The sequence below is a fragment of the Pundamilia nyererei genome, unplaced genomic scaffold (assembly GCF_000239375.1).
Source record: "Pundamilia nyererei isolate P.nyererei 1_Seehausen unplaced genomic scaffold, PunNye1.0 scaffold00580, whole genome shotgun sequence".
In the NCBI taxonomy this organism is placed as follows: Eukaryota; Metazoa; Chordata; class Actinopteri; order Cichliformes; family Cichlidae; genus Pundamilia; species Pundamilia nyererei.
Window position 1 is genome coordinate 114,749 of NW_005187981.1, and position 13,235 is coordinate 127,983.

Genomic DNA, 13,235 nt, shown 5'->3' on the forward strand with positions numbered 1-13,235 from the left:
AAAAAAAACCTTCTGTCTTCTTTGAGTCTTTTTTAACACTGTGTTATAATTTTCTGTTGTTTCTCTCAAGTATAAATATTTAAATATGAACTCACTTTACCACCACACAAATGGATAAACACCATTAAAGGTTTGCAAAGATATTTATTGGTCTCGGAATGGTAAAAATACTGTAATGAGTCCTGTAACTCTCTGTCTGCAAAATACAGTATATAATGAGCAATGTTGGGCAATTAATTATATAGTTACTTCTTCAAAAAAGTAACTGAGTTATGCAAACAACAAAGTTGTTTTTTTTGGGGGGGGGGGTTGCCTTGTTTAGTTGACTAAGAAATCAGTTGCCATGAACAGTTAAACGTCAATCAGAGCTGTAGTCAATTTGATAAATTATACAATAATTTTACAATTATTCATAATATTTTTAAACTTTTTCTTTATTTCTGATTTAATTTTGGAATGTTTGCCCATCTACTGTCTTTCTCCATTTCCTTGGAAATGGAATAAAGTATTTGGGTAATATTAGGTTAAAGTGGGAAAGGTGAGCATCAGTATTCTGTGGTAGCGTTCCACTTCAGTTGGTCTGCATGTGTATGAGCATGTGAGTGTGCTTGTGTGTATGCCTGCACTGAAAAAAAGTAATTTCATGCTTCTTTGGTTACCATTAGGCCTCTAATCAACCAAGGGCCAACCAAAATAACTTCTCATTGGGATGCAAAGGAAAAGACCACACATCCTTGTGGGCGAGGGCTCTGCTCTTAAGTACCCCCAAACAAACAGAAAAAGCAGCATGTATTCTGCGCTATATAATGTATGTATGGATACATGGATACATTTTTTGGATGTAAATTTTCTCCCTCCTTACAGCATCAGCCCACTTTAATGCTCAGTGCAAAGTACAAGACAGATATATGGTCAGTCTCTCATGTGTCCTTGCCATGATCTGTGCTATCAGTCTGTAATCTGCCTCATCTGACAAGCTGCCCATGAAAGGCAGCATAGGGCTAATTTATTCAGCGTGTCTAGGGTAGCATGGCCAGAAACTGCTGGCTAACTTATGTAATTTTTTGATTGTTCTGTTATAAGCAACACATAAATGAAATCATACTAAACAGCTTTTCAACATGTTAAATAAAAAGAACAATTTCAGATTCCCCATAAATAAAATAGAGCAAAGTCACAAATTTGCTTACACAGTTGCTATCACACTGCTGTGCTGACAAGTGCACTCCAGCTGCTCAACTGCTCACTATCTCAATTTCTATTGGCTTCCTGCCATCTCAACAATTTGTCTCCATCACAAACGGCTTCCTCTAACTCACTATGACATTGTAGACTTGCTTTAAATGTCAGGGTCACTATAACAGAAGTCTCTAAATAATAAATGAATTGTTCATTAAAAGTAATATGGTAAGGACCATACAGTTGTGCTGTATTCAATATTCAGTCTTGAGTATTTACTTTCATTCTGGATAAATGTATTACCATTTCTCCAACATCATGTACTGGTATTCAAAAGCTTCACTTGAATCATTTTTAGGCTCTTATGAATGATGATGAAAGCTATTATTATCAATTCATAAATTTAACATTTCCTATCATACTGGGAACAGTATTCTATTAAAAGGGTGATGTAAGAAAGATGTTTCTAGATTTATTAATAAAAAGCATTCTCTTTTCTGCAATTAAGGGTTGTCTGTGGTTGATGATAACTATGATTATAAAGTCTGGATGTTAAAGGGTAGAGCGATCAACTGGAAAACGTGGTCTGGCATTGTAGGGCCAATGCTAGGTTTGGCAGCACACTTTTGGGGAGAGATTTCCTCGACCATTTCCTTCACACTGTCCCCCAGCTGCATCCGTTCAGTAGAGCCCCCCAGTCAATACCAGTCATTACAGTGTCCCCCGGTCGCATCCGTTTGGTAGTGATCCCCAGTCAGTACCAGTCACTACAGTGTTCCCTGGTTGCATATGTTCGGTAGTGACCCTCAGTCAATACCAGTCTCTACAGTATCCTCCGGTCACATCTGTTCGGTAGTGACCCCTAGTCAATACCAGTCACTATGGTGTCCCCCGGTCGCATCCGTTCGGCAGTGACCCCTAGTCAATACCAGTCACAAGAAAGCATTGCTATGGTTAAAAGCTTTGAAGATGCTGTAGTTTAAAGCTTGTCTGCCACAGCCCCTGTCTCTCATGTACCTCAGTGCTCATAGCTGAGTGTCCCGCAGAAGCTTGGAAAGAAAGCGTCTGGAGTTCTTTAAGTTTCCTCGAAGATGTTTCACCTCAAGGAAACTTAAAAGAACTCCACATGCTTTTCTTTCTAAGCTAAGACTACAATGAGCTGGATGACTGCGAACCTTCACAGACATATAACTCATGAAGTAGAACTGGATGCAGAACAGGAGGTAGAGCTAATTCACAATTTGAAGGTTGGTGGTTCAATCCCTGGTTTCCAAAGTATCCTTGTGCAAGTTGCTCAATTCACTGGAGTGTGAATGTATATGACTGTTAGGCCAGCATTTAGAAAAGTGCCTGTGTCAACGGGTGAATGAAGCACGGTGTATAAAGCACTTTGAGTGCTCCAGTAGAGTAGAAAGGCACCATTTAAAGGCTACATTTCTCATTTACAGCTGGGGGATGTGGACAAAAGAAATAAATGGGCCCTTTGGAACCAAATGACTCAATCCAAGCTTTGATCCAACAGTGGAGGGGCTGTTCTTTTTTCTTCATGTGTGTTTGAAGGGGGGGGCATAATACTGCAGGTCAAAGCACATTGATATAAACCCTTAGTCAGAAAGCAGTGAGTAAACCTCTCAAAATAGCTTTCCAGTCCTTTATATGTATGTACTCTCACAAAGACACATACATTTATGCTGAGACTTATTCCTACCCAGGTTCTACTTTGTGGAAGCTTACTCAGGCTCAGACCTTCCATGGGAACATGTGACATCATCATTTCAAAGGACTGCTCACTATGACACATCAACAAGCGTAATAAAAATCCTTCTGCAGAAGTACATTCCAGATCAAGCCTATACATGTTAGTTGCAGAAATACAGTACTGTGCAAAAGGTTTTAGGCAGGTGTGAAAAAATTCAGTAAACAAAGAATGCTTTCAGTAATATATGATTGTTGTAATGTTTGTTTATTTTTATCAATTTACAAAATGCAAAGTGAGTGAACAAAAATTTAAATCAAATCAGTTATTTGGCGTTACTGCCTTTAGCCTTCAAATAAGCATTAGTTCTTATAGTACAATTGCACAAAGTCAGGGATTTTGTAGGCCAAACTGTGCTACCAAGTTGAGGTTGTGAAAGACAGTTTCATGTCATGGCAAGATTGAGCACAGCAACAAGGCACAAGGTAGTTATACTCTCCCAGACAAAGATTTCAAAGCAGACTGGGGTTTCAAGATGTGCTGTTCAAGCTCTTTTGAGGAGGCATAAAGAAACGGGCAATGTAAAGGATCATAGACACAAGTGGTCGGTCAAGGAAACTTACTGCAGCAGTGCTTATTACCCTTTGAAATCAGAAGATGTCCAGCAGTGCCATAAGCTCAGAACTGGCAGAAACCAGTGGGACATTCCATCTAATGTCTGGAGAAGTCTGGCCAGAAGTGGTCTTTATGGAAGAGTTGCAGCCAAAAAGCCATGCCTTTGATGTAGAAACAAGGCCAAGTGACTCAAGTATGCACGTAAACATAGGAAATGGGGGTGCAGAAAAATTGATTGATAAAAATAAATGATTAACACTTCCATTTCTGAAAGCATTCTTTGTTTACAGCATTTTTTTTTACACCTGCCTAAAACTTTTGCACAGTACAGTAAAAGCATGCCCATTCTCATGAACAAATTAAAAGAAATAACTGATACAGTGAATATCAAATTAAACAAAGAAAAATGGACTATGCTTTTCTTTTCCGTCTATACTTTTATTCTCTCTTTTCTTTACCCTCAACTCTCAACTAGCCACAGAAGATAACTGCCCCATGCTAAGCCTATTTTTGGAGAGGATCACTTCCCTTCCTATTAAATAAATGTTTTTCTTGGCAGTTTGCTGAGTGGTCATATGCTAAAAAATATAAACAGTCCTTGCTAATGCTCTTTTGAGATTTTAATAATCTTAACACCTTAACTATTCTGGTATAAAATGTCACAGAAATATAGGCTACATAAAAATGTATATGAGAGTACAAAAGTATGTGGTGTAGTATGTGAACTATCAAATGAGGATCACAGAAGAAAAAAAGTTGTACTAGAAAGTAAAAAATTGAAAAGGAAGAGGTTAACTTGCTCAATTAAATAAAACAGCCATGAGTCTGTTTCTAATGAGAGGCTCAAATTTAATACAAAAGAGACTGCAGATCATTCTTAAACTTTTAGAAATGCTCTTCTTCACATAACCTTCACAGATGTGTGCTTGAACGTACTTCTCCAGTTTAAAACACAATTACTCAAACAGACATAAGCAAAGACACACAGACACCCTGTCTCTCAGTCTTTTGTAGGATGAAAGAGAGCCTCTTGCCTGTATGTTTAAGAGTCTACTTTCTCATGATATGAATAAAAAGATGTATGAATAAACTCGGAGTATATATTTACAACTACATATTTTTTCACACTGTTCTAGCTAGGGTCTATTTAAACATTGTATGCTAGTGAAATTGAGTTGCTTATGTTAAAAGAGTCATTGCTAGACAGCAAAAAAGGATGCATGTATTTTTGAAACTGTTTGCCATTCTTTCAATGTGTCAGCAGAACATCCACTTGAGAACATTGAGAAGAGTTGATGAATAATGCCCCTATCATTTTCCAGTTTCACATCTTTAACATCTATGTATAGTATTTGTGAAAATATTTTGAAAAATATTTGCTGATATGTAAATATCAGGATGTACTTTCTCCCTAATAATCACTGGTATAGGTTCCAAAATTCAACTATGGGAAAAACTGCTGGAACACTTCTCACTTAGTCTGGTTTAACAGGCATCCTGCAACATATGCATATAATGTAAAAGCTCAACCTCATGTTGTAACTGCAAAAGCTATTTGATATAACCGGAAATCAATTTGATTAACACAGAAATCAAACCCTGCAACTGGTTCAACTGTTCTTTTAGACTTCATTGAAGCAGAAGGAATCATCACGAACCCACACACACCACATGACTCTTAGCTTTATGCAAATGAAAACAGCTATGTTAAAAGTCTAGAAATACTGACTCATACAGCATCATGTAACTACCAAGAATGTACTAAATAGCTAAATAATTTGTCAGGTGATTCAGATATGACATTTATAAATTTTCACACGTGAAATATATGTTTCTATGGTTTCTTCTTTACCATATTGCAACAGCAACATATAGTGTTTATAGTAAACACTGTGTTTTACTGCAATAAATTAAGCCTATACAATCAGAGGCAATAAGAGAATAAAAGTAAGAAAAAAAGAGAGAAAGAGTTTCACACATACAGATCAAAAAGGGTGCTGGATGCTTCTTCAGCTGAGATAAAAAGGAAATATATGAAGCGGATGTAAAGTGTGTGGGGATTTTCCCTCTGAAGCTCTGCACATAGCTATCAGAAAGGGCTCCTGAGAATTACTGAATTTCATATCAAATCTTTGCAATGCGCAAGATGTGTAGTGGCATTTATCCTTAGATAGTTTGGGAAGAAAGCCAGTCAGAAGGGCTGTCTGGACATCAGTAAAAAAGAATAAAGTAAAAAAATCAGTAAAAAATAATTTAATATATGTGTGTTTTATTAAGCTCCAATATGGACTGCAGAGTACAGTGAAGCAGTGCACCTTGAAAACAGATGAAATTGCAGCAGAGACTCTCTGCATAGTTACTTTTTGGATTATATGACTACTTTGCAACTCGAACCATGGAAAGAATGTGAAGTGTTCTTCCTGTAACTCTGCAATGGGTAAAGTTTTCACAGAGAATCATCTTCATTCTGCTATCACAGTATTTCAGCTGGCTAACCAGCCATGTACAGTTACAAATATCTGTCATCACGATGTGGCTGAGATAAAAAAAAAACAACTTAAAGTTGTCAAGATCATTCCAACATATTTTTCAGATGAATCAACCTGCAACTTAATATTGAGCGTTAAGACAAAGAGCAGGTGTGTTGAAGTACTTATGGAAACTTTTGACTTTCACAGTTGTAATTGCAAGTGTGACACATATGAGTTGGTTGTAAGAGGCTGGAAAACTGAGCTATTAAGATTTTAAGAAAATGTTATTTAAATAACATTTAAAGGTGAATGGTAAGACATGTAAGTAAGTAAGTCATGTTGTCTCTGTGACTATGGTTATCATGAGTAAAACAAAAAGAGAGCACCGTCTCGTACAGTATTCAAAAAGGAAACTGACATCTGAGGGCATCAAGGAGCATCTACTGTGCATATCTAGCCCAAATGTACACAAATATATAAAGCTTTGGAATGAAGTGGCCAGAACAGAGTGTACCTCCAAAAAGCTTGTAATTTTTAAATCTGAAACAAAACTGTTAATTATTATTGTTCCTATTCTGTCTGAGAGACATCATATGATAGCTACTTCTCTTAAAGCAGTCTTCCAGAGAAAACCAAGAAAACCTGTGTTAACATAAAACACAAAAGCCAGGAAATATCCCGTCGTCATACCTGTCCTGTGACTGCTCCTCGTACATCCTCTCTCTTCCCTCTTTGAAGAGCCGGATAGCTCGTTTGGATTTCTTCATAAGGCTATCAATGTAGATTTTAAAGTAATCATTCTCACTAAGCTGTATGATCATCTGGTTCTCTTCATATTTGCCTAGTATGACCCGCAGATGTTGGTAGGCATCAGGTAAAATATCCAGGATATATGGTGGACTGTTTTTCAGTTGGAGTCTGGGATTTTGGCAGAGCCGCACCTGTTGCAAAGGAATTAATCAATAAATGAAAAATCAATGTTTTCTCAATGCACATCAAATTTTCTCCTGCCACTCTACCTGAGCAGCTGTGGCAGCATGAGAGGAACAACAGGAACAATATTATGCATATACTAGTTTCATTATGTAACTCAGGTATGTATATGACGGATTTTGATAAGGACTTTTGTAAATAAATGTAGTTCTAAAGGTTCTATTGAGATGAAATTCTCACCATATGTCGGTAAACCCATCCAACCCACATATGCAAAGAAATCAAACCACAGATGTCTCTTAATTAAGTTGTGTGTAATGATGATAAACAACACAGGGAAAAAGTATTGAACACATGAAGAAAGGGAGGTGCAAAAATACATGGAAAGCCCAGCTAAACTCTATCAGTAATTAGAAAGCCATCCTGCCAATTGATGCAAATTGATATCAAGTGCTTCAGCTGTTTTCTGGACAAAATTTCTAGGTGTAGCTAAGTAAGGGAAGGTTTCCACTTAAGTGGTCTCCACTCATCTCTGCTTTTTGCAGAGGATGTGGTTCATTTGGTTTCATCATTTGGTGGCTTGTTTACAAGTGAGGGGAGAGGAGAATGGGAAAGCAATAGGTGGATTGGTACTGTGGCAGCAGTGTTGCCGTCATGGTCAAAAGGGAGCTGAGCGTGAAAATTGAGCTCTTGATTTAGTGGTCGATCTACATCCCTACCTTCACCAATGGTCACGAGCTCTGGGGGGGTGACTGAAAAAACAAGATTGCGGACACAACCAGCAGAAATGAACTTTCTCTGAAGGGTGGCTGGACTCTCCCTTAGTGATAGGGTGAGGAGATAGACAATCCGGGAGAAGCTGAGAATAGAGCATCTAGGCCCTGTAGCAGACCCAGGACACGCTGGAGAGATTATATCTCTCAACTGCCTTAATGTTCCCCCCAGACAAGCTAGAGGAGTTGGTTCTAGGGAGAGGATATCTGGGCTTCTCTGCTTAGGCTGCTGACCACATGGATAAGTGGAAGAAATTGGACAGATGGATAGATAGACTGATGGTTCAGTCCCAACTGATGCCCTATTAAAAGCTGTCTCATTACCAAGGTTTCACACAAGAAATATCTTGTGATGGGTAAACCACTGAGTGCTCTCAAGACCTATGGAACTTTATTGTTGCAAGAAACACAATGATGGCATTGTTTACAGAAGAATTTCTAAACTATTGAAGATTCCAGTGAGCACTGTTTGGGCTATAATTCAGAGAAGTGAAAACAACTATCAGAAGAGTTGTCCAAGAGCCAAGGACCATTTGTGAAGAGGTACAGAAAGGCTTGGAATCAGCAGGTACAAGTGTTTTAAAGAAGATATTAAGTAATAATCTCAAATGCCATGGCCTGTATGGATGCTCATGATCCAAGACTCCATTGCTGAAGAAAAAGCATGTTGAAGTGCGTTTAAAGTTTGCTGAACAACATTTAGACAAGTCTGTGAGGATACAGTCTGGTCAGATGGGAACAAAATTGAACTTCTTGGATAACATAATATATACCATGTTTGGATGTCAAAAGGCACTGCATATCACTTTAGAAGCACTGATGGCCAAGGTCATTTCTCAAGACTTACAACTTTATCCATGAGTTTCCAAGTTTTTTCTACAGTCCTCCGGTCAGCAACTGCTTGTTTGGGTGGCCCCACTGCATCCTGGATGGCATCAATGATGCCTAAAATTCGCCCCTTACTTCTATTTGGTCCACGTCCACCAGGATATCGACTACTGAGAGCAGTTGCCATTTCCTACAATCACACAGAATTTGTACTATCAAAACATTAAATGGCATGAAAACATTTTTTTTTAAAAAGTAAATTTCTAATAGAAGAAAAAATCAGCGAAAACAGTTACAGTTGTTATTTTTTCATTAATATGTTTTCAGACAGAGAGAATGATGAGAGAATATGCACAGCCTATATAAGATGTTTATTATACCGAGCTTCTTCTTAGTTCCCCCCCCCCCCCCCCCCCCACACACACACACACTTCTCCTTGGTCCTGGACTTGTCAGTTAAACCCCTGCAATATAGGTTTTAGTGTCTTTCCTGATGAGTGCATGTCACCTGATTTGCATGTTAATTTTACACATCCAGAACTTTAACTGCAAAATTAAGCTGCACAAAATAAGCTGCTTATTATATTCCGTCCTCTTCCTTTGTGGTTTGATTAAGGATCAAGTTTTTACTTTGTGTGCAGTGATCTTGTCGTATGTTAACTTATTCGTTTTTCTGGTTTTCATGAACTACCTGTTATGAACGTAAGTTACCATATAACCACTGTTTCCGGGAGGCAGATTTTTCGTTTTAAGCGACTGTGACTGAGGTCACACAAGATTCTTACACTTATATAGACGGATGTTGGAGGGGAACAAAGTCCTAACTTACCAAATCACAGGGGAATGTCTGCTGGGATCCCTACTGAATTCGGTCCACATCCAACACAAAAACAAGAACTATCCCAGAGTCCAAAGCTGAAAAAAATGGGCATGAAAAGTATCCAGCCTATATACCGTAGTTCTGTTATTTCACTATAAATCCTCAAAATTTATAATTGTCAAATAAGAGCAACTCCCTAGGAGTAGCCGAAGGAGCTGTATAAACCCGAGGCACAATACGTTTTGTACAACAAAATAGGTGTGAAGTTAAATGCTCTAAACATTATACTTCCAGTGGAACATTTCAAAATAAAGTGACGATTGATGAAATCATTTACATCTAGATTTTCAGCTCCGTGGTCAGCTTGTATTCGATTTTCTCTTAAATTAAAATCAACACCCAACAATCATGCTCTTTTAATAGACCAGTTGGACAAAAATGACGGCCAACAACAAGATGAATTTAAGGTGATTATGTCATCACTGTCTGTTGTAATCAAAGATAGGACTGTTAGAGATTATGTAAAAATAATTTTGTCGACTTCTTTCCTTTTATTTTGGTCAATATAAGAATTAGACACTGTAGCCCATATTATTAACACTTAAAATAATAGATCACAGGACTATATCTCTTGATTAATTTATGATTATCGTTTCAAGTGGCAATGGTTAATCAGGATGTAGTCTTATGAAAAACTAAAGTAGTGCATAGCATAGCACTCGACCTCCCAGGCCCATCTCAGAGCTATGAAGACTCTATTCCTTTATAAATATTGCAAAATTGAATTTGACATATCTTACATTCAACACAAGATATGTAAATTTCCCAGCACAAATGTGTTTTGTTTAACTTTTGCCTTTATTTTTTAAATTGTCTTTTTGTGTCTGTTGCTGGCTACATTCATCTTGTCTTTTTTGCGTCACACAAACGCAACTCATAGCGTAAAGTCTGTGCTTTTATTTTAGAGGTACAGTAGTCTAAGTTCCTGCATCATTTTAGCCTTGTTCTGGAATCTTGCTACAACCACAACGTGACATGAGGGCCGCTCCCACTCCTTTCAGTCGGAACGAGCAGTGTTATACCGGAAGTGACAAGAGTGCTTGGGTGTGACAAATGTGCGCCCTCAAATAAACGTGTTATTGAAGTTGTGTAGTAGTGATTACAGCATTTACATATAACTCCGCTGTGATTTGTTAGATCTTAATGGCTGATGTTCTTCCTGATACAACCACTGAGGACGTTGTCTTTATTCTGATGATCGAACCACGGATCTTCCCAGCAAACAAGGAAACCATCTGCAGCCCCCCCAACCCCCCACACACTCAGTTCCCCAACCGTTGCGTCGTATAAGGAAGTTCTCTGGAAGTTAGAGAATCGGTTGCTGGTGGTAAAAATGACAGGTCGGTAATCGTTTTGCGAGCATTAATCGGACCTTCAAATTTACCGTTAAGGCGGCGGACCTCACCGTTCGGATTAACGCTGTCCTCGGTGTCCTACGAGGATAGCGCTGCTATTCTTTCACCGCCACCGTCCTCGGGAGAGTTCCAGCTGGCGCTGCTTCCGGGAAGTTGTGTTAACCGGTGTTAACAACGTAAAAAGACCATTGCACGCTAATAAATTTTACCAATGTTTAATTAACAGTGTCATATATTGGCAGCAACTGGCAGGTCTGCCCGGGAGAAGCAAATCGCACCAACTCTAACTGCTATCTCTTTTCCCTTATTCATTGCCTATGGCAGTGCTTTTAATTATTAATACTACAAATAGCATCTGTCAGCAAGCATAACACAGGGAAAATCTTATGCAAAAATAAAATGTAATAAATGTGAGATTGATGATTACAACATAAATTTTATATAGTCTTGATTTTGACAAGTGCAATCTGTATACTGTCTTAAACTGGTAAGGGTAAGTCTTGCACATGAGGATGAGGTATGGATTCTGTCAACTACTTTTGGATCAGATCAGAGAGACTTTATTTATCCCCAAGGGGCAATTAAGAGACAACAGAGCATCATGACCTTAAAGATAAGGACAGGGCATAAACAGACAATAAAAATGAGATAAAAAAAAATACTTAGAATATACAGTATATACACAGTTTTAAAATTAGAGAGACAAAATAAGTGAATAAATAACTATAAGTGACTAAGAGTGAATAAAGTGTCAGCAGTATAAAAAAGAGTAAAGAGAAGTTTATGTTTATGGGTGTGAGAAATGGTCCTATCGGCTGGAGTTAAAAAGCGGAGCGGCAGTGTCCCAGTAATCTTCCCCAAACTTAGGACACAGTTCCTATTCCCAACTGGAAGTGATATTTTTGGTTGAGTAATTGCCCAATGCAATAATGAAAGTATATATTCTTAATATGAGAGTCTTACTGTGAGGTTTCAATTAAAATAAGTCCTTCCATGAATGCTTGGGGGGCTGATTTGGAAACTGGGAAAATAGAGGCTGCACAGTATCTTATTTGAGAATAGCGGAATAAATGAAAAGAGGGCAAATCGTACAAATAAGACATATCACTAAAAGTGTTGTCTTTGAAAAAATGATTTAAAAAACATTTTATACCATTTCTTGCACATATATGGAGGGAAGATTCCAAAGGAGATGGGGGAGAGATGATTGTTACACATTGGGGCCAGAGCAGAGGCAGAGACAGAATTAAGGTGTGGCCGGATTTGATACCATATTTTTAGACGGAATTGCAACAGGGTTATCTGTATATTGTCACACGGAAACAGGAAGGGATGAAAATAATAATGGTGAAAGTGAGGTAGAGAGACATGATTGAGCCTCAAGGTAACACCAAGTAGCATGAGGATCCTGTTACCTTGGATCCTACCCTGTTAAAGTGAGGCTGAAATGAACTAGTAACATGAACAGTGTCATGGTGGACTGAACGGACTGAAGTGCAGACTCGAGGAAAAAGTGCAAAAGGTTTATTACAGCAATAATAAAAAGTGATCCAAATGTAATATTGTATTTAACATGTGTTAAGTGAATCTGAAATTATTCGAGAGCTAAATTTTAAAGGATAAAATACATTTTCAAAGCAAATGAATTCATTTTCAAACTATAACATTCAATTTCGGTTTAGTGATGATCATTTTCAAACCAATAAATTGAATTTCAAATTAGGCTAATTCATATTCAGTTTTTAAAAGCATTTATTCAAGTTACAGTACAAGTCACATTCAATCTGAGCAATTTAAATTTGAATTTAACTTATTCAAATTCAGTTTCTGATGTCACAGATTTCTGCCCATATCCACCTCACTTCCAGTCAGTGAAGGAAAACCTCTGGAGATGAAAGGCTTGAACACATCTATCTCTACTGCTGGCACCTTGTAAGACAATGGCTTACAAGGTGCCATTGTAAGGGTCACTGTACTGGCCCTACAGCAGACAAGTTTCTTATGTTTTGGGGTATTAAGTGGAGAATGTCCATGACCTGCGAGCCATACCTTCAGCCCCACCTGATACCTGGGGGCGGGTGTCCTGCGGCAGTTAGCATACTGGTGCTGGCGTTTGACTGAACTGAGAAGCCTTTTCAAGGCCTGTGCCCAGATGTGTTGGCATAGTTGGAAGTGGTACTGAAATTAAGGAACCGCCAGATCTATATCTGCCTCTGGGAAAAGCGGTGGTTGATATCCTAGGGGTGTTTCGAAAGGCGAGGGACCAGTAGCAGAGGCAGTGAGAGAATTGTGAGCAAGCTCTACCTATTTGAGATATGATGACCAGGTTTCCGGGTTGTGAGAGGTGATACAGCGGACACCGGATTCCAGTTCCTAATTCAGTCATTCAGTTAGGCTGTTGTTTTGGGGTTGATAACCAGAACTGAAACTGACCGGGTCCTGAGTGCCGAGCTCAAGGACTTCCAGACTTGCAAAATGAACTGGGGACCACAATCTGAAATTATT

At 38.4% G+C, this 13,235-nt stretch overlaps 1 protein-coding gene across 1 annotated transcript in view; it reads right to left on the minus strand.

Moving 5' to 3' along the window:
• cblb (Cbl proto-oncogene B, E3 ubiquitin protein ligase) overlaps window positions 1–10,900 on the minus strand; it is a gene marked incomplete at its 3' end in the record, with an annotated part of 87,487 nt that extends 76,587 nt beyond the window's left edge. Inside the window, exons 1-3 of the mRNA XM_005754522.1 lie at window positions 10,781–10,900; window positions 8,515–8,685; window positions 6,652–6,902 (exon numbers count right to left, since the gene is read on the minus strand). Coding sequence (XP_005754579.1) covers window positions 6,652–6,902; window positions 8,515–8,682 — 419 coding nt within the window. The remainder of the gene's footprint in view (window positions 1–6,651; window positions 6,903–8,514; window positions 8,686–10,780) is intronic.
• Between the last annotated feature and the right edge of the window lie 2,335 nt (window positions 10,901–13,235).